The 25,456-nt window shown below is 31.0% G+C and overlaps 2 protein-coding genes across 2 annotated transcripts; both read left to right on the top strand.

The window, feature by feature from the left end:
* Nucleotides 1–1,567: 1,567 nt before the first annotated feature.
* Nucleotides 1,568–16,722, top strand: LOC132563754 (uncharacterized). The gene is made up of 15 exons (XM_060228504.1): nucleotides 1,568–1,718; nucleotides 1,956–2,125; nucleotides 2,524–2,633; nucleotides 4,245–4,251; nucleotides 4,805–4,894; nucleotides 5,734–5,895; nucleotides 6,691–6,793; nucleotides 11,465–11,528; nucleotides 12,809–12,933; nucleotides 13,339–13,583; nucleotides 14,395–14,452; nucleotides 14,984–15,198; nucleotides 15,631–15,721; nucleotides 16,252–16,369; nucleotides 16,533–16,722. Exons 1-15 carry the CDS (start codon nucleotides 1,568–1,570, stop codon nucleotides 16,720–16,722), a joined length of 1,899 nt encoding a protein of 632 aa, XP_060084487.1.
* A 5,025-nt stretch (nucleotides 16,723–21,747) lies between these two features.
* Nucleotides 21,748–24,861, top strand: LOC132563751 (uncharacterized). Its single transcript, XM_060228501.1, has 3 exons — nucleotides 21,748–21,798; nucleotides 22,508–22,850; nucleotides 24,132–24,861. The coding sequence occupies exons 2-3, from the start codon at nucleotides 22,520–22,522 to the stop codon at nucleotides 24,464–24,466; spliced, it is 666 nt and encodes a 221-aa protein (XP_060084484.1). The 5' UTR covers nucleotides 21,748–21,798; nucleotides 22,508–22,519; the 3' UTR covers nucleotides 24,467–24,861.
* Nucleotides 24,862–25,456: the final 595 nt, after the last annotated feature.

Genomic DNA, 25,456 nt, shown 5'->3' with positions numbered 1-25,456 from the left:
ACAGAACCAACAGACAAACTAACGAGCATCAAATACGTCCAACGTCATGTCGCACAAAATATTTCTCAATGGTATCACTATGGCGACCATAAAACTTCCTCATAATTTTAATCAACCTGCATCTTTTTAACCCTTGTGTCACGAGTTTGTCAGTTTGTTGACGACTTCTTGCACGAAAATCGTGATAATGGGAACAGGCCCTTGAATATCGAATCAATTGTGACTTGTAAATATCATCAACGCCTTCTAGATTATTTTGCCAACTTACTTTCTAGACTATTTTGTCAAATAGGCTTCCAGATTAAGTTGCCAACTTGCCTTCTTGTTTAGTTTGCCAACTTGCCTGCTAGATTATTTTGAGGATTTGCCTTTTACATTATTCATTCATTCGACGCATATCACATTGAGAAAATCGATAATGACGAAGCAGCTGTCATATGCAGTATAACTATTCAGTGTATGTGGTATCTAAATATGCAATGTTAACGGTCAATATGGAAACTCTGTGTTTATACGTTTCACGCGAGACATCCTAGAATAACGCACCTAAGTATTGATGAAATGGGATCACACAAAAATGTGCTTGTTATATATGGTATTTCGTTCAGTCTAGCCAGTTATTTTACAAATGTTACAAAAACCAAAAATAATTAACGAATTCTAAGATATATCTTAACTGCACTAATTTAATATGTAATTTTGGGAGATAATGAATAATTACACGACATGATGACCGTGTCAAATTAATAAGTACAGTAATAAAATCTCCAATTTAATTATTCTTAATGGATAGCTACTCTTTCATTATGTTCCATGAAGAATGTTTGTTAATTTCTATGAAAATTGTGCCTGAAGCCAATCAGATAAGGCGTTTCGTTTTCCTAAATATGTACTGGTGTTCAGTTATAGTTAGTACTCTTTTTAACTGTACCGGTATGTGTGTGGTGTAGTTGACGCCATAACTTCATTGCTTAAGAAGATACCTGTACCTTCGAATGACATTGTTATAGAGATTGTAAATGTCTATCGAACAAAAAGACGCTTCATCTGGTTTAAAATGGTTTGTATCTTGTGCATTTGCTTATCATATATATAAAAGTATTAGTTTTAATTGTGTTTCATAGCAACATCACAATATCGGGGAAAGTAAAGATCTGTAATTATGTGAACATAAGTATTTTTAAGACAGAGAATGAATGATCTTTGAAATAATTTAGGTGCAAAATACGCTGAATCATTATTTGTGATTCCGTTTAAAAATTTAAGTAGACCTGCATTGTTAGCGATGGGAAATGCTTCGAAAAATCAAATATTACATATGCATACTGTGTTTTTATGTCCATAAAATATGCTTTCTTTTATAATATCTTGTCTATGTGAATATATAAAATTTTGTATAAAAGAGTTTTAGATTAGAAAGTATTGATCTGGTCGATTTCAAAGAGAAATGAGAATATCAAGTAACGATTATTAGATTTATATCAAGATATTGTACGTTTTTAAGAATGATGGAGTATACCCTATTTGGGTTACGTCACCAATATCTAGGTATATTGTTTTTAACTAAATGCTAAAAACAACTATTTCAACATCCGATTCAAAGCATTCCTATTTGGAATTTACGGATTTGGTTGTGGCCGTCAATTCCAAAGAAATTCTGAAGAATGTCTCCGGCATTGTTTACAGTGGTGATCTACTTGCAGTCATGGGTCCGACAGGTAAATATGTAATTGGTTATTACCCTAGTGCTCTACTGAAGGCAAACACCTTTCAATACAAATCTAGTAAATAAATCGTGGCTGTCAAATAATTAAGTTTTATTACAAAACTATGTTATATTTAATCGTATTGTATGATTTTGGTTCTTGACACATCCATAGTATTCATCAGAGAAACATATTTAGTCTCATATCATGATTTATTATTATCATTATTACTGATGATTTTTTTCCTAGGATCTGGGAAGACAACCTTACTTAATACATTGGCAGGTAGAATTCCAGCTGTTTCTGGGAGAGTAAATCTAAACGGAATGCCTTTTGACAAAGTGCTACGCCGTCGACTAGGTTACGTCATTCAAAGTGACGTGTTTTTGCCTTCTCTGACGTTATGGGAGACACTTTATGTAAATAGCATTATAATGGTATCATTATCTTAAATGTTGAATGTAATTTGTAATATGTTTAATAGAGATAGTGTTACAAAGAGGTCGATGGTAGCTGAAATGTTATATATATATATACTAATAATAATAACAGGAGACAGAAATAAAAAAAATATTAGATAAAGTAGCAACATACAAGTACGTACAATATTCTAATAGTACATTCTGGTTCGGGTAGGAAAAGGTTTGGGATCACCTGTCCTACCACGTGAACTCTTCCAGCTATAAGATCCCTCACGCTTCCACCCAGGTAAACAATAGCAATTAATATCAGTTAAAATAACTTGTTTCACATCTGTTTTAAAGAAATAAAGTTTAGGTTATGTAATATATCATGGATAAGTTGTACTTTTTGTTAGTTTACAGCAATGATCAGAATATCTGACAGATTCACCAAGGCTGAAAAATTGGAGAGGATGAACACCATAGTTAAGGCGCTTGGTCTTCAGAAATGTCTACATACAGGTATGTTATCGTTGTATACTTTTGAAAAGTAGCCCTTTAAACCTTCATTCTTTCATATTTTAATCCTGTTTCATTGTATTTTAAAGTGAACATATTTGGTATCTTCTTGTTTTTAAAGAACAATTTCTAGTGGAGATTTGCAATATATCGATAACCTAATTTGATGAAGATTGTGTTTTTTTCTGAAATTATGAGCGAATGATATAGATAAGAACAGAAACTATACTTTTTATGATGATTTCATAATAAAATGAAATTGGAAAGGATACTAAAGCGATATCGTCGTTTTGTTTATTTGGTACAATTACATTTTGATATGATAGTGAATTTCTACCGTTATTGGTTTTGCCTGGACATAAGCGATGTAACAAGCTTAAATCGGATGATTAGTTTTGAAGATTGAAAGATAAAAACATTCGTATAATTCCTTTACATTGAACATGTAAAAAGCATTCCCAGTTTTGCAAGTATGATAAGTTAATATAGTTTGGTTAATATTAGGGTTAATTAGCTAAATTAAAATGTTGAAGTGCACTCTACTATTTTTGTCTGTAATAGGATGACTCTAATTTAATCATTTCAGTCATATGTTGTTGTCATATTCCAACATAAAAATATGTTAATCGCCAATTTAAAATCAAATTGCTCATATCTTAATGGAGTACACGGGTATCTATCAAATTAAATATAAGTAGATATGAGAATGACATTGACTTTAATAGCAAAACCTGATGGGATCGAAAAGTCATATTGGGGGAATGTTGAGATAGCTTAAAATGTGTATTACATCATTTATTTAAGTTAAAAGTCGAAGAATACCTGGATATCAGTAAAAATATGTTCACCTTCACTACATATTGTATATATGTATATCAGAAGCGAGTAAAGTACACTGCCAATTATGTTTTGAATAGAAGTTACAAAATAGGCGTAATTGACATTTCGATGCAAATCAAACCAGTAAAACGGCTTTACACAGGTCATATTTCTGATGAAGATGAAAGTCATCATATATACCGTGATAACTTTTTGAAGACAATTTACAATCATCGATTTTTCGTGAGGTACCATTTTCATGGCGTAGGTTTCCTTAATTCATGAATTCATATGTCCATGAACTGATGAAGAAGTATTTAAAGATGTATGAGCTATGTTTATACTGGAAATCAAGAGTTCACGAAGTAGATCTTTTTTATTTTCTCGAAAATGTAGCTCCAAGGAAATATTCAATCATGCAACATAACAGCAACATAATGATTTATACATATTTGGACCGTTTATAAAAAGGGAAATGAATATGCACATGTAAATTAAAATGTACTTTTAAATTTAAGATTAAAAACGTTCCGTTGCATTGGCCTTGTCCTATATTTCGGGGGTAGATTGTGTTCACCCTTACATACCTGCTAAGTCATCCGATTTGTGCAGGTCACACCCGACTGATAACAATGACTCAATCGGGACCCGCTTTTCACAAAATCTCCAATTTATAGCCATGAAAATGAAACCTTCTCATAATACATTGATAATGTACAGTTCCAGTTACTGGTATCGCCAGTGAGGGTTATGGCAAACTCTCCCAACCCAGAAACAAGGTCACTTGTGTAGTACGTAGAGGAGATGTGATCATCATGTAATTGGCCAAACAGCTTTCGGGCAAGATAAGAATCTATCATTCGAAAACAAACACTGGTTATAACTTTCATTCCTTTGATATACATAACGAAAAGGTCTATGTGAATACATCGTAGCTGTCAGCTTGAACTGACCGCCATCTTACTTTCGTGATAAAAGAGTCGGAAAGCAGAATGAAAATTCGGATTTTAGCATACGTCCATAGAATGTGCAATTGGCTTGCTAAATATGATATAATGATACTGAAAAACAATCAATAGTAATCCTTTTTCACATGAGGAACTTTCTTGAAAAAAATGCAAATATCTCAATCTGTAATATCACATATAACTTCATTAAGTTGATCTCATTTACATAGTTTACTAATTATTGTTTATATTGTTTCATTATCTCCTTTATTACTTTTGCTTTGATTTTGGTAAAGTTTTCACATATTGAACGAAAGAAAAACCTATCTTTTACAAAATTGTTTATATACAATTTAATGGGTTTGAATCTCAGCATTTCAAATTATTTGTAGTGATTGAAACATCAGGAAAGTTGAGTATATCAGGAATGTCTGGAGGGGAGAAAAAGAGAGCTAGTATTGCGTGTGAGCTGTTGACGGACCCAGATATTCTCCTTTTAGATGTAAGTTGGATTTTAAAAACTGGAATCTGTCTTCGTCAGTTGTCATTTAACATTTCCTATTGTTTAACTTAACTTTTCAAATTTCTGTTACCCGGAAAAACTCAGTCTTAACTTCAGGAGTCAACAAGATTGACATATAAGCGAAATTTGCATGGATTTTCTCCCAATCTGGTCTGTTTTGATTTTTGTTTTGAAGTGTTTGCAGAACCTACAGCATATATGATGGTACTAATTATGCATTCGTTGACTATATAGTGTTATTCGCCCTGTGCACTGGTTAGATTCAAAACTATCAAAGATCAAACAGTCAAAACACACCACACTTAGGGTGAATCGATACTTTCTTCTGTCATGTTGGAGCTTTTGACTGTTCTACTTTCAGTTACAAGTCACATGGTAACCCTCCTTGTATATGTCTTCCTTAGAAATCGAAATTTCCTTAACCAAACAATATAATATTTTTCATGTTTGTGTGAAACTAATTACGTCTACATGTACCAACAAATCGTTTATTATGTATGTATTGACGCAAATTGGAGATAACCCAATGTCTATGATGCGAATAAGGTCGCAAAACTATGGGAAGGATTTCAAAAAATGCTGTACAGAGTATCTTGTATCATTTTTGACTAGCAAATAAGTTTTTCAAACTGAATAAACACTCATGCTGATCTAAACCTATAGCTGATTATGATTGTGGTTGTGGAATCGATAATTACTCTATTTCTCTGAAGTTCTACAATGATCGAATAATCTATGACTTTCATCAGATAACTTCAATTATAATATTTCAAATAGTCGTCTGATTTAACTCATCTCGAACTACAATTATCACAAAGGAACCAACCTCAGGTTTAGACTCCAGCACTGCATATACATTGATGGTCCAGCTGAAAAACTACGCAACAGAGTTCAATAAGACAATAGTAGCCACTATTCATCAGCCCTCAAGTCAAGTCTTTCACATGTTCTCCACCTTACTACTTCTTGTTGAAGGGGAGGTAGGTATACTTAGAATGTAATCTCAATTTGAATTAAGTCAAAACCTTGAAGAAATTAGAACAAGCAAAGGTTATCCCCTCGTTTACATCCATGAGTATGTTAGCATGAGTAGGCTACCCCGACAGTATAGCTACTGACTAATCAAGATTATGTCATATGAGAAAAGTTCTTGATTAATATTGTGACCTTAGGTCTGTGAGAAACATAACATATTACAGACAGGCACAGAACCAAAAGTCGTGGATCGTTACCTGAAATCGCATCAGACCAAACTGCTATCGCGCACTCAAAAACTAAGAGATTAGTTTGGAGAGTTTTGTTTTATAGTTGGACTTGGATCTCGTTGTGGAAGATCTATCCAGTCTGTGTTTCCTAAAATATTATTAAGATCTTTAATTAAGCGTCAGATTACCTGATAATTGTGTTTTCAACCTTTTAATACTTTTAATAGAAAAGGAGTAATGTATAATGATAAACCTTTGCAATGACAAATCATCTCATAACATAAAATGGAACATACAAGAAGTGAAAGGCACATTTAACCCTGCATAAAATTATACGGTATATGATTTATAATTAATGAAATTCTGTCATTAAGATATTCATTTTCTGTACAAAAGCCATTCGACATTCTTCATCCGACAAAATAAATCAAATATTGTAATTGCGGCAGAATATTAATGCATTACTTCAAAACTGATGCATGATAATATTGCTTGGAATAAGGATTATCTTAATGTTGACATGTTGGTATTATCTGGTTATTTATTTTAAATTCTAAATCTTTCTTGCAGATGGCATATTTTGGTCATGCTAGTTCAGCAATAGGTTACTGCTCTGGCCTTGGAATATCATGCGGAGAGCATTATAATCCAGCTGACTTTCTATGTAAGTTATGTTTTATCTATTGACTTTCTATGTAAGTTATGTTTTATCTATTGACTTTCTATGTAAGTTATGTTTTATCTATTGACTTTCTTTGTAAGTTATGTTTTATCTATTGACTTTCTATGTAAGTTATATCTTTATCTATTGACTTTCTATGTAAGTTATATCTTTATCTATTGACTTTCTATGTAAGTTATATCTTTATCTATTGACTTTCTATGTAAGTTATGTTTTATCTATTGACTTTCTATGTAAGTTATGTTTTATCTATTGACTTTCTTTGTAAGTTATGTTTTATCTATTGACTTTCTTTGTAAGTTATGTTTTATCTATTGACTTTCTATGTAAGTTATGTTTTATCTATTGACCGTCTATGTACGTAATATCTTTATATATTGACTTTCTATGTAAGTTATGTTTTTTATCTATTGACTTTCTTTGTAAGTTATGTTTTATCTATTGACTTTCTATGTAAGTTATGTTTTATCTATTGACTTTCTTTGTAAGTTATGTTTTATCTATTGACTTTCTATGTACGTAATATCTTTATCTATTGACTTTCTATGTAAGTTATGTTTTTTATCTATTTACTTTCTATGTAAGTTATGTTTTATCTATTGACTTTCTTTGTAAGTTATGTTTTATCTATTGACTTTCTATGTAAGTTATGTTTTATCTATTGACTTTCTATGTAAGTTATGTTTTTTATCTATTGACTTTCTATGTAAGTTATATCTTTATCTATTGACTTTCTATGTAAGTTATGTTTTTTATCTATTGACTTTCTTTGTAAGTTATGTTTTATCTATTGACTTTCTATGTAAGTTATGTTTTTTATCTATTGACTTTCTATGTAAGTTATGTTTTTTATCTATTGACTTTCTATGTAAGTTCTATCTTTATCTATTGACTTTCTATGTAAGTTATGTTTTTTATCTAATGACTTTCTATGTAAGTTATATCTTTATATATTGACTTTCTATGTAAGTTATATCTTTATATATTGACTTTCTATGTAAGTTATGTTTTATCTATTGACTTTCTTTGTAAGTTATGTTTTATCTATTGACTTTCTATGTAAGCTATATCTTTATATATTGACTTTCTATGTAAGTTATATCTTTATATATTGTCTTTCTATGTAAGTTATATCTTTATATATTGACTTTCTATGTAAGTTATGTTTTATCTATTGACTTTCTTTGTAAGTTATGTTTTATCTATTGACTTTCTTTGTAAGTTATGTTTTATCTATTGACTTTCTATGTAAGTTATGTTTTATCTATTGACCGTCTATGTACGTAATATCTTTATATATTGACTTTCTATGTAAGTTATGTTTTTTATCTATTGACTTTCTTTGTAAGTTATGTTTTATCTATTGACTGTCTATGTAAGTTATGTTTTATCTATTGACTTTCTTTGTAAGTTATGTTTTATCTATTGACTTTCTATGTACGTAATATCTTTATCTATTGACTTTCTATGTAAGTTATGTTTTTTATCTATTGACTTTCTATGTAAGTTATGTTTTATCTATTGACTTTCTTTGTAAGTTATGTTTTATCTATTGACTTTCTATGTAAGTTATGTTTTATCTATTGACTTTCTATGTAAGTTATGTTTTTTATCTTTGACTTTCTATGTAAGTTATATCTTTATCTATTGACTTTATCTATTGACTTTCTATGTAAGTTATGTTTTTTTTTTATCTATTGACTTTCTATGTAAGTTATGTTTTTTATCTTTATCTATTGACTTTGACTTATGTAAGTTATGTTTTTTATCTATTGACTTTCTATGTAAGTTATGTTTTATCTATTGACTTTCTATGTAAGTTATGTTTTTTATCTATTGACTTTCTATGTAAGTTATGTTTTATCTATATATTGACTTTCTATGTAAGTTATGTTTTTATCTATTGACTTTATATATTGACTTTCTATGTAAGTTATATCTTTATATATTGACTATGTAAGTTATATCTTTATATATTGACTTTTATGTAAGTTATGTTTTATCTATTGACTTTCTTTGTAAGTTATGTTTTATCTATTGTTTCTTTGTAAGTTATGTTTTATCTATTGACTTTCTATGTAAGTTATGTTTTATCTATCTTTACTATTGTTTCTATGTAAGTTATGTTTTATCTATTGACTTTCTTTGTAAGTTATGTTTTATATATTGTTTCTATGTAAGTTATGTTTTTTTCTATATATTCTATTGACTTTCTATGTAAGTTATAAGTTATGTTTTTTATTGACTTTCTATGTAAGTTATATCTTTATCTATTGACTTTCTATGTAAGTTATATCTTTATCTATTGACTTTCTATGTAAGTTATATCTTTATATATTGACTTTCTATGTAAGTTATGTTTTATCTATTGACTTTCTATTAAGTTATGTTTTATCTATTGACTTTCTATGTAAGTTATGTTTTATCTATTGACTTTCTATGTAAGTTATGTTTTATCTATTGACTTTCTATGTAAGTTATGTTTTATCTATTGACTTTCTATGTATAATATCTTTATATATTGACTTTCTATGTAAGTTATGTTTTATCTATTGACTTTCTTTGTAAGTTATGATCTATTGACTTTCTATGTAAGTTATGTTTTTATCTATTGACTTTCTATGTAAGTTATGTTTTTTTTGTATCTATTGACTTTCTATGTATCTATTGACTTTCTATGTAAGTTATGTTTTTTATCTATTGACTTTCTATGTAAGTTATATCTTTATCTATTGACTTTCTATGTAAGTTATGTTTTATCTATTGACTTTCTATGTAAGTTATGTTTTTTATCTATTGACTTTCTATGTAAGTTATGTTTTATCTATTGACTTTATGTAAGTTATTCTATTGACTTTCTATAAGTTATGACTTTCTATGTAAGTTATATCTTTATATATTGACTTTCTATGTAAGTTATATCTTTATATATTGACTTTCTTTTGACTTTCTATGTAAGTTATGTTTTATCTATTGACTTTCTATGTAAGTTATGTTTATATATTACTTTCTATGTACTTTATATGTTTCTATGTAAGTTATATCTTTATATATTGACTTTCTATGTAAGTATCTATTGACTTTCTATGTAAGTTATGTTTTTTATCTATTGACTTTCTATGTAAGTTATATCTTTATCTATTGACTTTCTATGTAAGTTATATCTTTATCTATTGACTTTCTATGTAAGTTATATTTTATCTATTGACTTACTATGTAAGTTATGTCTTTTATCTATTGACTTTCTATGTAAGTTATATCTTTATCTATTGACTTTCTATGTAAGTTATATCTTTATCTATTGACTTTCTATGTAAGTTATGTTTTATCTATTGACTTTCTATGTAAGTTATGTTTTATCTATTGACTTTCTATGTAAGTTATATCTTTATCTATTGACTTTTTATGTAAGTTATGTTTTATCTATTGACTTTCTATGTAAGTTATGTTTTTATCTATTGACTTTCTATGTAAGTTATGTTTTATCTTTGACTTTCTATGTAAGTTATGTCTATTGACTTTCTATCTTTATTTGACTTTCTATGTAAGTTATGTTTTATCTATTGACTTTCTATGTAAGTTATATCTTTATCTATTGACTTTCTATGTAAGTTATGTTTTATCTATTGACTTTCTATGTAAGTTATATCTTTATATATTGACTTTCTATGTAAGTTATGTTTTATCTATTGACTTTCTATGTAAGTTATATCTTTATCTATTGACTTTCTATGTAAGTTATATCTTTATCTATTGACTTTCTATGTAAGTTATATTGACTTTCTATGTAAGTTATGTTTTATCTATTGACTTTCTATGTAAGTTATATCTTTATATATTTCTATGACTTTCTATGTAAGTTATATCTTTATATATTGACTTTCTATGTAAGTTATATCTTTATATATTGACTTTCTATGTAAGTTATATCTTTATATATTGACTTTCTATGTAAGTTATATCTTTATATATTGACTTTCTATGTAAGTTATGTTTTAGCTAGTAAATTTCTATGTAAATTATGTTTTAGCTAGTAAATTTCTATATACGTTATATTTCATCTATTGACATTCGATGTACGTTATATAGATATTGATTATTAAAAATATTGCTTGTATGAACTCTCACTAAGGCATGCCTATTCCAAATGAGTGTAATGATGTCGTTTTTTGTTTGTTTTTGTTTTCTTTGTTTTTTTGTTTTTGTTTTTTGTAAATTCTCCATTACTAAAAGTAACTTACACTGTACCTGCTTCTCCAACCGATGGAGTTGCCATATCGAAGTTTGTCTGATAATTAAGTGTTTGTTTCAAATATCAAGATTTTTTATGACGACAGTTGTTTGGGTAAATCAACACAAAGATTTTTTCGAGCAGTACGTTTATGAACATTATAGAAAAAATATTTTATTATTTAATATGACGTTTGAGGTATGGATGTTTCGTTTTTGGTTGTTTTAGATTTTGCTCTATATAAGGCTGGTTTCTCGAATACCCAAAAGACACTTGCCCTTCTGTTATTCCTGGTCTAATTTCCCTTATATTTTGTCAGAGGTCTCCATGTAAATATTTGTGTACATATTAGCATTCAGCATTCAATAGCTTCATCGAGTCTATACATAAGATATGTTGACCTGTCTAAATTTTCTGTGTTTTTGTTTAAGTGGAACAGCTGGCATCAGATTCAAAAACAATTGATATATTGAAGGAAAATGGGAAAACCATTAAGTAAGTTAAATCTCCGTTGTTATAATACATGATACACAATGCTCTTCTGTATATTTTCTCATTATCTATATAGATTAATAGTAGTATACAATAACACTGCATAATATAATACATCTAGGTCGAATTTCCTTGACATTACTATCGGCTAGTTTTGTAGTGGTTAGCGTTTGTGCAAACTCATACCAAGAAAACCTTACAACTGAAACAATTTGCAATGAGGAGATCATTAGAAAAATACCAAACAAAAGAAAGTTTGAAAGCGTTTAGATTATCGATTATATTTGGTGATTACATAAACCAGATTGTTGCGTTTTAATATTCTCGTTTCCCACGAAAATAATCTTTATGATAAAAAAATGACACTTCTCATCTGAATTTCATCAATAACGGGAACTTGAGATGGAAATAGATCGATGGTTTCAAATTTTCCTAGATCATATTTTTTACATTTCCTGCAAGACATCAACAAAAACCAGTTCCATCGAAAATTAGTGATTGGAAAACCAAACGTCTTTTTAATTATTTGAACAGGTCCGATCTTTCGTTTTGCGTGAGCAATGTATTACACATATCAAGGGTAGTTTTACAACGTCATTGCTTCAACAAATATCAAATGAACATATGTTGCTTTGTTGCTTCACATAGAAGTTCGCAAGTTAGTCATTATTAACTAAAAGGAAATAATCATTTCTTTGATGCGCCATCCTTATGAAAGGATGGTTTGTTTAACTTTATTGATAATTTTATCGATCACGTAACTATCTTGATATAAATGTAATAACGCCGTATTATTACTACACGTGTAATAATTACTAGCGAAGTTGTGAATGTTTATAGTTCTTATTGTTTCAACTGTAGCGCAATAGCTACATGATTCAATATGCAATGTGACGCCTTTGAATGAGAAAATCTCGAGTTTCGATCTTACACTCGTTCACGTCAATACAATTTTGCTCTCGTGAGTATTTGTAACATGGCATTACATCTTTTCCATTCGTCGAACATTCGGAAAAGGGTATAACCAACTAAACAAACCCATGACATTGATCACCTATAGAATGTGAGAATACACATCCCCTATACTTTCTTTCGTGTTAGGACATTTACGGAGCATTTCGCCCTAGCTGAAACTATATATATATATATATTTATCTGAAAAACATATCCATATTGATCTACAAACTGCATTTTTCGAAGTTTTCTTCAGCATATTACTATTTCTTTTCGTTATTTTCAAACATAATGATAAAACGACTTAAACGTGTCGTGCTCTGTTTCAGAATATATCCTCCGGTACGCGGGAAAGGACAGGGAAGGAGAAGATACTCGTACACAGGTGACGAAAATGAATTGAAACCGCTACATGTCGACAATGACTGGAACAAAAGCATTCTTCATGGAACCTGTAATAGCTTTCCTGGTGTGTAACGAGTTCAAGAATTAGAGTTTGAATTATGACTTTGTTGCCATGTTAGTATTTTCCTGATTTTTTATGGGCTAATAAGGGTTTCCGTGAAAACGGTTAGACGGACATCTGGAATGTTGAATATCCCGCTTTCCTCTAGGAGGCCATTAAATGCTAAGATACATCACTTTTAAAATTTAACTATAATAGAAGTAAGCCGTAAATAAATTCATCTGAACGTTTAGAAATTAATAAAAATCGCTACGCATCTGATTTGATTTTTAAAAAAAACAACAAAAAACAAGTGTTCCTGTTGCACAAGAACAAATGTTTCATTCCTTTACAAAGGCATGTTACGCCATAGCCTTCGTTTTTTGCAATAAAATACATTATGTTCAAAAACAGGTTCACAGTTGTCCATGTGCAGTGGTGGAGCATTTGTTATGGAAGAAGGAAAAGCTGTGCCTCGATGGCCAACATCAATGCTTCACCAGCTGAAGATGCTAAACTGGCGAATATTAAAGCAGTCTAAAGGTCAAATATTTAAGAAGTACTACATAATCCACGCCGTATTTCTGGCGCTCGTTGTAGGGGCTGTATACTTTCAAATTGACAATGTAGAAAGAACTGTGAGAGACAAAATGGGTCTGGTAAGATTAGCATTAAAACTGTATCTCAGATATAACCATAAATCATATGTTGTAGATTTTGTGGATAATTTATATTATGGCAATGTACAAAGATCTCTGCGATTTTGCATGGATTGGTTTGATGTTTCTATAGAGTTTACTGTCGAATAATTAGTGAGCAAATGTTATCATTTTGGTCTAAGTCTTCAAATGTACATTTATGTCTTTGATTGTGTGTACATATGCTGAAATTAATGTGCGTGTATTTGTATGCGTGTGTAAATGTATACGTGGTGTGTATTATGTTTACTTTGTTAGTTCCTTTATCTTAGTTTTGTTCAGGCTTTTTATGTGAACTGCTCATTTAAAAAATGAAGCAATTTTAGAATCTGCCATTCAATCGTTTATCTATCAATTTCTCATAGTTAAGTCTTCTTTGGCCTTTTGAATTTAAATCAGGTTTTCTTGTTAATTGATCAAATCGACAGTACAACATGATATCATGAAATTAAATTAGATTGTAGCATAAAAACCTGAACATTTTGCTGTTCGGCTGTTATCACTTGTGACAGTTATAAATGTATGGTAGAACTGATTCAGTTGAATACACTGCGTGTTTTATTTTCTGGCCTCTACCACGTTAAATGATAAATTTGTTCTTTAGTTCTTATGAAGTCCGACTTGTTTTATACATGTATATATCATTCCCACGTTCTTAATAAATGTGCTTAATGTTCTTAAATATTGCGGCTGCAGCGTGATTCTGTCAGAATTATTGTAAGCTCCTGAATGAATTAAAACAAACATTTTAATTGATGTTTTGTTAATGCAGGTGTTCTTCTCTTTGTTGCACTGGGGACTTCGGATTAGATTCGCTACTATTTGGAATTGTAAGTACTATCATTATTGAAATCACTATTTTTGATTACATTTTCATCTATAATTTTCGAATTAAATAAACCTGCATAAATTAGACAATTCTTACCACTACAAAATATAAGTCTGTATTCAAGTAATTCATGTTTAGGTCATCACATTTTGTCTTTTTTATGTTTACATTTTATTGTGATGTCTATATATATATATATATATTTGATTTACTTTATTTTGCGGTCATCTGAGTTGTTTGCTTATTTTCCTCGCATAAATAACCAGTATTAAATTAGATTTTGTCAAATCTGTTCATCACGCCATTATCCATATCCCTTGAAATGCGGTATGTATTTGTTGTATGGTTAAGTTAGATAATACGTAATCCTTATCCTATGTTAGATAGAGTTACCTCATCCCTAGCTACCACGAGGCCTCCCTGTGAAGTATGTGAGAATTTATTGCCATTTCTATGTCGACATTTTAGATTTTTTCATCTTACAAATATACGTGAAATATCTGCTTAAAAGGCGTTCTGTCAACCGTTACAGTGCATAAGGAGACCGATGTTATACGTAAGGAACGGTCAGTAGGAGTCTATCGATTATCGGCCTATTATCTGTCTAAGATGACCACTGAGTTGCCACTATTATTGGTCATTCCAACACTGTTCAACACGGCTGTTTACTGGGCTGCTGGCCTTGGAGGAGTAGAAGTATATTTTGCCTACTGTGGTTTTGGAATTCTCAATTGCCTTCTGATACAAGTAAGTAATGTGTTGATATTAATATTAATAATAATAATATTAATATGATTGACGTGTATGTTTCTATGAAATATTCCCACTGAATACAATCTCGTTAGCGGAGAGGTGGACTATCATACAATCTGTATTCTTTTCTCGTTGATACATTTTTCCTTTATATCACTTTAATGTTACGATCAAAATACCATTTCATCGTGTAATTATATTTTGTTATTAATTGATTTAAACAGATGAGTCGACAATAAAGTTAAGAAACTGAAAAACGTTTAAAATTTTAACCAGAAGAAATGGTCAAAAACAATTAACATTTTAATGCTTTGAGTCTCGTGTTATATTCATGTTTAATTCAGGAAAACGAGAATGTAAGATTTAAAAAATATTGAAAAGATTCAAGATTTGTCAACGATAAAAAACTTAATAATTATTTTTCAGAGTTTGGCACACGTTATAGGTGTCTGTATTAATGATCTGACACTAAGCATGCTTGTCATGGACTGTTTCAACATCGGCGGTTTGTTACTGGGTAACCTTGTCCCTCGAAAAGGGCTTTATTGCCTTTTGCCTTTAGCACATTCATTCTAAGTTTCTAAGTTCTAAGTTTTTAAAAAAATCTTTCGACCAATAAAATTTTAATAATTTTCTTCAGTCGCCTTTTTCAACAAATTATGCCCTTAGAATCACTGAAGAGTTCTAGACGGAATAAATAGCTGTAAGATACAGTTAGATATATTACAATATATTGTTTGGCTCTACGATATTATATATTCATTCACTGGTGACGCGGTTCAGAATAAAAACATGTACTTGACGTTTTTGGAGATCAGTTTGTTTTAAAAATAATTATCTTTTTTATCCCTTCATTTATTTCGACCTAATAAGTCGCTGGTAAGTCTTAGAATTCATTATTTTATTATTATTATTATTATAATTTTCGAATGCAAATGTTTTATTCGCTGGTGTATCTATTTCACATTCTTTGATGAAATATAGCAGTTGCGAATAACTATTTTCTGACATAACAGCAATAAAGAATTATCGACGTTACTGTTTTAGGTGGCTTCTTCAACATTCATCCACCATCTTGGTTAGTTTGGAGTAAATATATTTCACTGGTTCACTATCCGTATGCTGCGACTATGATATATATGCTGAAGGATATGGAGAATATCAGGCAAGTAGCCTATATAAAGATGACGAAATTATATCTTTACAAGTATGTTGTATTCCTTTAAAAAGAAAACTTTACTCGCTATTTATGATAGAATATAACATAAATATTACCTTATTGTGTTTTTAATTTCTCCTATGAATTTTTCATTTTATTTATTTTGAAGGTGCAACGAGACAAGTGTTACGTCATACCCACAATGCATTTTGAACAAGACAGAAATGGTGACGACACAAGATGTTTTGGCAGGAGTTGGTATAGATCTGCATCTTCATTGCTATGTATTAACTTTAATTTTATCTATCATCGGTTTTCGTATTCTGGGTTACTTTGCATTGAAGTGGAAAGGCATGTAACTTTTACTATCAGTAAAAGAATTCATGATGGTTCAAAATTCTACTGTTTCCCCAATTTTTACACAGTGAAAGTGGTGCAATTTTCACGGGTGTCGTGAAATGGGCTTTATGTTTCTGTAATGATTAATAAAGCCTTTGAATCCTCGGTGGTGATATGGGATATCTACCTAAAGGACAAATATTGTGTTGGCAAACATGAGATATGGCTAGTGGATAAGAAATTCACTGAAGAATTAGACGTTTTGCTAGCCAGCAGGTCAGCCGATATTTTCCTACAGCAATGAAAAGATGTTTACGTTTTTTATTTATGGATTCAGTAATTGGAAATCAAAGTGAATATCAAAACTTAGAATGAAATTGTGTTTCAATATTCAAAACATTTAAACAATAAGGTGTAATTAGCATAGAATTAATTGTGATATAATTACGATCGACATGTTTTTTGTTCTACATAATTTGTTTTCTTTCTTTCTCTCTCTCTCTTTTCACAACCATAATGTCCCTCTTACTAATGTTTGATGTGGGTTTTTTCAAATTTATAATTTGTCATTATATTCCGTTCAACCAATATTTGATTGTTTATATTTTCATTATTTTGTTATACTATCAGAGCATGGAGTGTTACTAGAAATGGAATATTCATAACTCGAAAGCAAAACTTAGAAACGCGTCATGCACTTGCGGGAAATCATGGCGCTGATGAACCAACCTTAATACAATTTAAGAAGAAATTGAAAAAAAAGAAAATGAAAATAGGGAAAAATTGATACAGCAAGGTTACAATGAACGACGTTCAGATGTTATGTTTGAATTCAGTTTACAAAATTAAAATTAAAAATATGAACCACTTTTATCAAACCTGATTTCCATATGTTATCTTACATCCAACTACATTGCTATATCATTTACAATCGTTATAAATGACAGAGTTTTGGAGGCAAACATCAAATTGCTAACGCTTATCATGTTTACGTACAAAATCTTTTTATTTACCCCTTCAATAAATAACATTAGCAGACAGGGCAAAGGCTATATTTAAGCTTTATCCTCTTATGTTATTTCATGTCGCATATTACAGGACTGGAAAAAAGTACAACAGTAATGTTACGGTGTGCCGTTGTCGTTCATATGCCAACAGTTTTAAGACAAGTTTTGAGTGTCATTTATGGTATCATAAACCACTGGGTATTTTATTCTGGCTAGTTTATGTAGTGTTATTGTCTTGATCAAGATACATTTACAATAAAAAATTTAATGAAATACATTTCGTCTTATATCTCTATTCCCCTGTGTCTTACACAGTTCTTAGAAAATGGATTTAGAGAAAATACGGAAAATATTTTCGGCATGCAAATTAGAACTGGAGGAAACGGAAATCCTTCAAATCTCAAGACTAGGAAAGTACAAAAAACAGAAAGTTCTGAAGCATCAAAGAAACCCATGCTAGTCGTTTTTTAATCCGAGTAAATAAAGCGGGACCTATTCCGCAATATTAGCATATTACCAGCAATATTATTAATGATTAAACAGAGAATGAAAGAAGGGCAGAAAAGGCACTCAGCGATGAAGCCAAAGGAAAAGCAGAAAACTCGTCTGGGTAATACATGTTCAGGGTTCGCGGACCTCCATGGGCTCTGCGAATAGTCAAAATTGTAAGCGGAACTCGGGGCGGGGAAAGAGCAAGGAAGTCAAGTCGTCGTTAAAGTGTTTATACACCAACGGCGATCAGCTCAGGAACAAATAAGACGAACTTTTTCATAAGAACAAATATTGAAAAACCACAGATAATTGGAATCACTGAAGTTATAGCAAACAAAATAGCAAATATACGGTGTTCGAATCTGAATGTAATATCGGGAACAATTTTTCTATGTTTCTAAAAATTTGGATTCTCCTACCGGGAGGGGCCTTATGTTATATATTAGTAACTATCTAACTTGTAAGGAAGTGGCTTTTAATACTTCCTTTAAGGAATATCTCAGCGTAAACATAACTTTAAATAGTACAGATGAGATGTTAGTATGTCTTGTGTATAGATCGAACAACGGATCAAGTGAGAATAACGATCAGTTACGAACCTTTTTACAAGGCATATCTAAGGAACATTATTCGCATATTCTTATACTGGGAGATTTTAACTATCCAGAAATAAACTGGAAAACATGGAATGTAAATGTAAATAACACGGAATCACCAGTTAACACTTTCAAAAATAGATTAGATGAACACTGGGCAAATCAGGAACTGGTATATAATTATAAATCAGAAATTCTGTAGTTCCTGGATCTGACGTTTCAAATGACAATAATTATAAACATTATCATTGTATCACTGAGACCGGTATAGAGGATCGTAACGATCCTTCACTGGTAATAAACTAAACTGAACTAAACTAATTCGTTTATACTTGGTGAACGAAACCTAGAGCATGGGACTACAGTGTCGTCGAAAGCAAAACATATATCATTCAATACATTGTAATACTTTCCGATATTACAGTTGAAATTCTTCGAAAACGGTTTTATTTTTAACCTGATAAAGGATTCCACTTACAATGATATTTTCATAATATAGTAATATGTTATAAAAAAAAAAAAACACACACACACACACACACCAGGCCAGGTGTTGATTGTTGTACCTAAACAGTAGTTAGAATTTCTGAGGTTTTTACATTTTACATGGGACTATCAAATATTGTACAAAATTCACACAAGTGAATTTCATAATTTAAAGCAAGTTTAGATAAGATATAACGGAGACAAACGACTGTTGGTGAAGCTTTCAGAGATACACAGACGACGACAGACTTCTTACCAAGTACATAACACAGTTATTTGTAACAGGTGGTGGGTGAAAGTCTGCAATAGTGGCTTTTCCGATACCGCTTGTCAAACTGGTGCGAGGGCTGTTTAGTTCTTACCGAAGCTTGGACTTTTGACTGTGGGTAGCTACCTATAGGGTTAGGTTAGAACCCGAGCTAGGAACACGAACAAGGGTTGGCTTCGTTGGTTGGACAACCTAGTGCTTAGTCAGGACCGACTAAGTGATATTGCTCGGCGACTAGTTCAGTAGTTGGAACTAGGGTTAGGTGAAATCACTGGGTGTCGAGTTTGCACTCACGCTCACATGCTAGTCAGAACAGTCTGTATCGGGACAGCAGTCCATGTGAATACTAGTTCGTTCGTTTGTTTTATTGTTAACTCAGGTAGAGTTTGCTGTTACACGCTTTATGTATATATAGGCATTTGTTAGCTAGTATCTCTGCAAGGAATCAGAGACTTACCCACCGTGTGCAAAGCTAGGCTGCACGTTACATTAGAGCCCTCTAGCGGCAATTTTCTGCGTAAAATAATGCCGCGATCTTTCAAATCGCTGTTTTAAAAGCATTCAAAATTACATGTAGTTTATTTTTTTAATAACAATACGATTACTATATATTTCAAAAAAGAAGCACAGTGTGGTTGAACTATTGATAAATTTTGAACAATATATTTTACGGAATTCTCGACATGACGTAAGCGTACAGAACACTGTACGTGCGAGTTGGCGCCATGATAAAAAGCTAGTCTGGGGGGTTTGTTTGAATTATCAATTAGCATCACTTATAAACAAACAAAACTTACAAACAGAACATCAATTTTGTTTTAATCTTTATCGTTGTGGCAAGATAGTCTTAATATATAGCATCACTTTACCTCATTAGCCGTGACAAAATTGGACTAATCGCCCCACACGCACACCCGTCGATATGACACTTTTCCAGGTTTTTCACACCCACCGCCATGACACTTTTTCAAGTTTTTGAAGATAAAAAGATTGCGCTTCGTAGGCAAGGTACATTTGGTGCTCATGATTTATAAATAATATATTTTTAATACTGTACTGATCATGATGTTGACTTTGTTATAACTTATATTTTTTGTCTTTTAGTTTTATTTGATGAAGGTTGATTGTGCTGATTTCTCAATGTTTGTTAATGTGTATCAAAGTTCCTTGAAATGAAAATATTCCTTCAAACAAAGCGCGTATAAAAAAACCCAAAATATTCATGTTTATAATTATCAATTAACTAGAACGAAATGTTTCCATAACATATTTATTCATTTAGCATGTCATGGTGACATTATCTAATGCATTAGAGATCAGAAATAGTAGTAGCTATAGTGAAAATATTGAAAATTTTGTATCTATATGGAAGTCTGGTTTAATCTCATAGAGCTATGTCTTTATAGATATAATTACTGGAATAAAAATCTAACCATGATACTTCAAGGAAGATAGGCATGTAAATACATTAACTAATTATGTAATTACTTAAACTTTTATCTATCTGAAATGCTGTGTACACCTTATCTACTTTCCTCAACCACAAACATAATTATAATAAGTAAGGACTATTACTTTGCAATACATTTGAAATAAAGAAGTAGGTATAAAGTCCTTTCGATTTGTCTAAATCCTCATATTGATAGGATAGTAATTGCAACATCTTGGGTATTTCAAAGGTTTTATTTAGTCAACTTCATCATAGAGCTATTTATCATTTGGCTTGTTGGCCATAAATATATTATTTGTTCATATTATTTTCGTCAAATCTGAAATAAGAATTAAAAAGGGTATAAAATCGCTTAAAATTAAGACAAATAGCCTCTGGTTCTCTTATTTTAGTAATTTTTGCATTCCAGTGTAGGAGTATGAGGAAAGTAATATAGCTTTGCGGTTATTTGTGAACATTTTTCAATACGTTTAGCCTTTCAGTACTTTCAGTACTTTGATTTCACTAGTGACGCTTTTCACAAACACCGTTCTCATGTTATTACACAATATTAGGTTTCATGCGATGAATGATTTCATACATAAGGATCCGATTATGAAGGCATTCATTTGTGAAATATCGGGGAGACATGTTGGATTTAAGCCTTCCGTACACCTTTCTTTCATCAAAATACGTCAGGTTATTTTCTGTCAAGTGAAATCCGTGGAACGCCTTCAAACGTTTGAGTGACCGAGACTACATTTGATCGCGCTCTGAATTGCGCTTGAAAGTTGAACCGAAAGTAAACGCCAATCCAGGTTTGTGTTTCGTCCGATTGTAAAACATAGTCGATTTACTGTCTCTATGTGTTATCGACATTTTGAAATTGTTCTTTAGTTCATATCTACTTACGTATATTATTTCTTGCAGATTGTCATTGTACATAAAATAGAATTTGAAACCATTTTTTTCACTTCCGGAAATGTTAGATAGCGCCAGTAAATAGACAGGGGAAAATGTCTCTAAAATGAGAATTCAATGCCAATATTCACATTTATAATGTTGTTAGTAGTATATACAGTTTTCCTGATTATGCTTATTTAGAACATTTATGAACTAAAAGCGAAACTGATTTTATTTGTTTTCGTTGGGAGAGAAGTAGGGTAAACCACAAATTAGTGTATAATACTGATCTATGATTTGTCACAAAAAACAATATCACTTTAAACTTAGTTTTTTTTTCATACTGTTTGCCTATTTTAAATCTCATTTATTTTGTCTTTCTTTAAACATCATACTATAATTGCCAAAATAAAGTACTTTCAGCATATATGGTCTATGTTACGATAGTCCAGATACTTCGACGGCGACAGTTACATATCACGTTTCAAAGTAACTATTTTGGCTATTTTTAGTAACAAATACATTCCTGAATTGGGGCAAGTTAGCCAGTTTGCATATTATAAGCAAATTTGGGTTTTGCACGGCCTGATTATTTTTTAAATATTTTTTTTTCTCTTTTAATAGCATATAAGAACAATGGCAGAGGCAACAGTTTCGTTGACTCCACTGGAGCAACAGAAAATAGAAGCAAATTATGCCAATATAGTGACTGATGTTCGAGCTGAAGATATTATGGACAAATTTGTTGATGAAGGTTTCTTCACCATAGCAGATGTAGTTGACGAAATCATGAAGGAAAATTCTGGCCGAATGGAACGGCTTGTTTCGCTGCTTTCTAACAGCAAGCAAAAAGCAGGAGTATTTAATTTCTTTGTAAAACAACTAGAAGATAATCGTCATGAAAAATTGGCCAGACAAATAAGAGAAACAGAGAAAAAACCCACTCAAGTCACAGAAGGCAGAGAAGGTAATTGCTGATACACATACATGTAGTCTCTGATATACAAAAGTTGAAATTTGATTTTGTTTTACATGAAAATGTCAGCCAATGATCATGGTAGTTTATTTTATGGGTCATGATTTTTTTATTGTATTGACAAAACAAGGGTTTAAAGACAATTTGCCCTTGTAGCAAATCACACCTTGGCCTTTGAACCCTTACTCTAAAATGGTTCATGCATTAGGAAGAACACATGTTCAGGCACCATTGTGCCAAATTTCATTACAGTCCTTTTTGTCAATTATTTACTAATCTTTTGCATCAAAGTAATCTCTTTGACACAAATCACCATTGACCTATGACACTTGGTTGAAAATCGTTATGAATCTATTATATGATAAAGTAGAACAACTTACCAAGTTTGATTACTTCCTTGAAATGTTTCTCTTGACTATGCAAGTTATATGAACCAAATTGTATTAAATGATCAAGTGACCTTGTTGACCTTGACCTTTGATTATGAAAATCATTCTCTAAGTGGAAACAAGTATTTGTACTCACCTTATGATCTTAACCTTTGACCCACTGATTCTGAAAAAGTGTATAAACCATTATCTACGGTGAAGTAGTACAAGCTTGCCAAGTTTGATTACTTTCATGAAACTTTTCTCTTAACTATGCAAATTAATCGACCTCATAATATGACCCTAATTGTGCTAAATGACCCTGTGACCTTGACCTATGATTATGTAAATCATTTTCTAACTGGAAACAAGTATTTATAGTCATCTTATGATCTTAACCTTTGACCCACTGTCTCTGAAGAAAAAGTTTAATTATTCACGATGGTTGGAAACAATTATTCTAAGTTTGAAGAATCACCCGTGCTGTGGGTAAGTTTTCTCCCAACCATCCTGACCACCACATTCATCACAATTAACTGACCAAAATTCACCTTGACCTCTAATAACCAACACTGAAAAACAGAATTGAGGTTCAGTCTTTTCATAAAGAGTTGTAAGGAAATTTGATTATGCTTCATGACATTTTTTTCTGTGAAACATACAGACCTTTTTTTCACAGATTAACAGACAGCAGTCATGCTATATTTCTTCTGTAGTTTATTGTTGGGAGATATTATCATATTTTTAATGTTTTAAATATTTTTGATAATCAGACACACACTTGCATATCTTTAATTAACTATGGAAGTGAAAAATCATTCATTTGCACAAAATATGAAGATATATTTATGTATATATATATATATTAAAGTTATCCAATACAATATTTGTTTTATTGGAACAGATTCATTTGGGTATCTGGATATTCCTGATAAATTGAAAGACAGAAGAGTGACAGAGGAACATGCCATGTTTCTGTCAAAAGCAGTTCCTAAATCACATGAATTTGGAGATTGTCTTTCTTTGGGGGAGACAGAAATCTCACACATTCAAGCAGAATATGGAAAGTTTAGACCATCAACAGTTATACAGCAACTCATCCTCAGGTGGAGAGCCAAGGAAGGCAGCTCAGCAAAGCTCAAAAATCTACTTGATATTTTTCAGAAAAATTCAGACAAATTTGGCCTTGATTTTAATGCATATCAAACAGCATTAGAAAAGATTAGTAGGAGGTCATGAACTAATTTCCTTATTGTTTATTATTTATAATTGATTACAGGATCTTGCATCAGATTTTACTTCATACAAGATGTATGCTGTGATGTATATATGTAAATATAACCCACGGTTGTATATACCAGGTTTACCCGAGTGTCATTATAATGTTGTACCCATTATGTTAAATAAGACAATCCATTGAAGATGACTGTTAGGCCTGAAAACATTATCATTACTCAACATTTGTTTGTTGAACTTATTTTTCAATTACATCTCATAAAAACCAGTATACAGTCTACACATAAACAAGTTGAAAAAACACCCATGAGATTATTATGTAATGATGATGTAATGATGATGTGATGATGATAACGATGGTGTGTTGATGTGAATGTGATGATAATGTATAGTTTGTTTGATGAGTTTATAGTCAGGATTTTTTTGTAGTAGCTGGTTGCTACCTCACTGAACAATATACAAGAGGCCCTTTCAAAGCAATAAGGGTCAATTTTGTCTTGCCAAAGGGCACAACCACTTCAGCACAGACCGGTCTGTTTCTCAGCAGCTTTCTGTGACACTAAAACCACCAGGGGTAAAAGCATTGATTGAATCAACCATACATGTATGTATTAATTTTCATGACCACAATGTTGATGATGATGATGTTGTATCATATTCATGTGGGCATGTTGAATTAAAGTCTTGTATTTCATGTGTATCTGTACAATTCTTTCAAAAATAAAACAAATACAAACTTCTATCATTTTTTATATAGAGATATACTAGCTCAACTGGTTTTCATTATAGTAAATGATGAAAGATTTACTAGCAATGATAAAAGTAAAATTTCAAATCTAGTGTTAGGAAACAAGAGAAATAAAACCAAATTCAAGATTTTTTTAAAACATGCATATTGGAAGCAAGAATTTCAATAAATAAGCTTTAATGCTTATATAAGGAATTTCCTCAGGTACATGATCTTGTCTATACTTGGCCTGTTGTTCAGTGAGT

This window comes from Ylistrum balloti, unplaced genomic scaffold, assembly GCF_031769215.1.
Source record: "Ylistrum balloti isolate Yb309-2 unplaced genomic scaffold, AGI_CSIRO_Ybal_v1 Utg371846, whole genome shotgun sequence".
NCBI classification, from domain to species: Eukaryota; Metazoa; Mollusca; class Bivalvia; order Pectinida; family Pectinidae; genus Ylistrum; species Ylistrum balloti.
The sequence above is the reverse complement of the archived record's forward strand: the minus strand, read 5'-3'. Positions and strand labels throughout refer to the sequence as shown.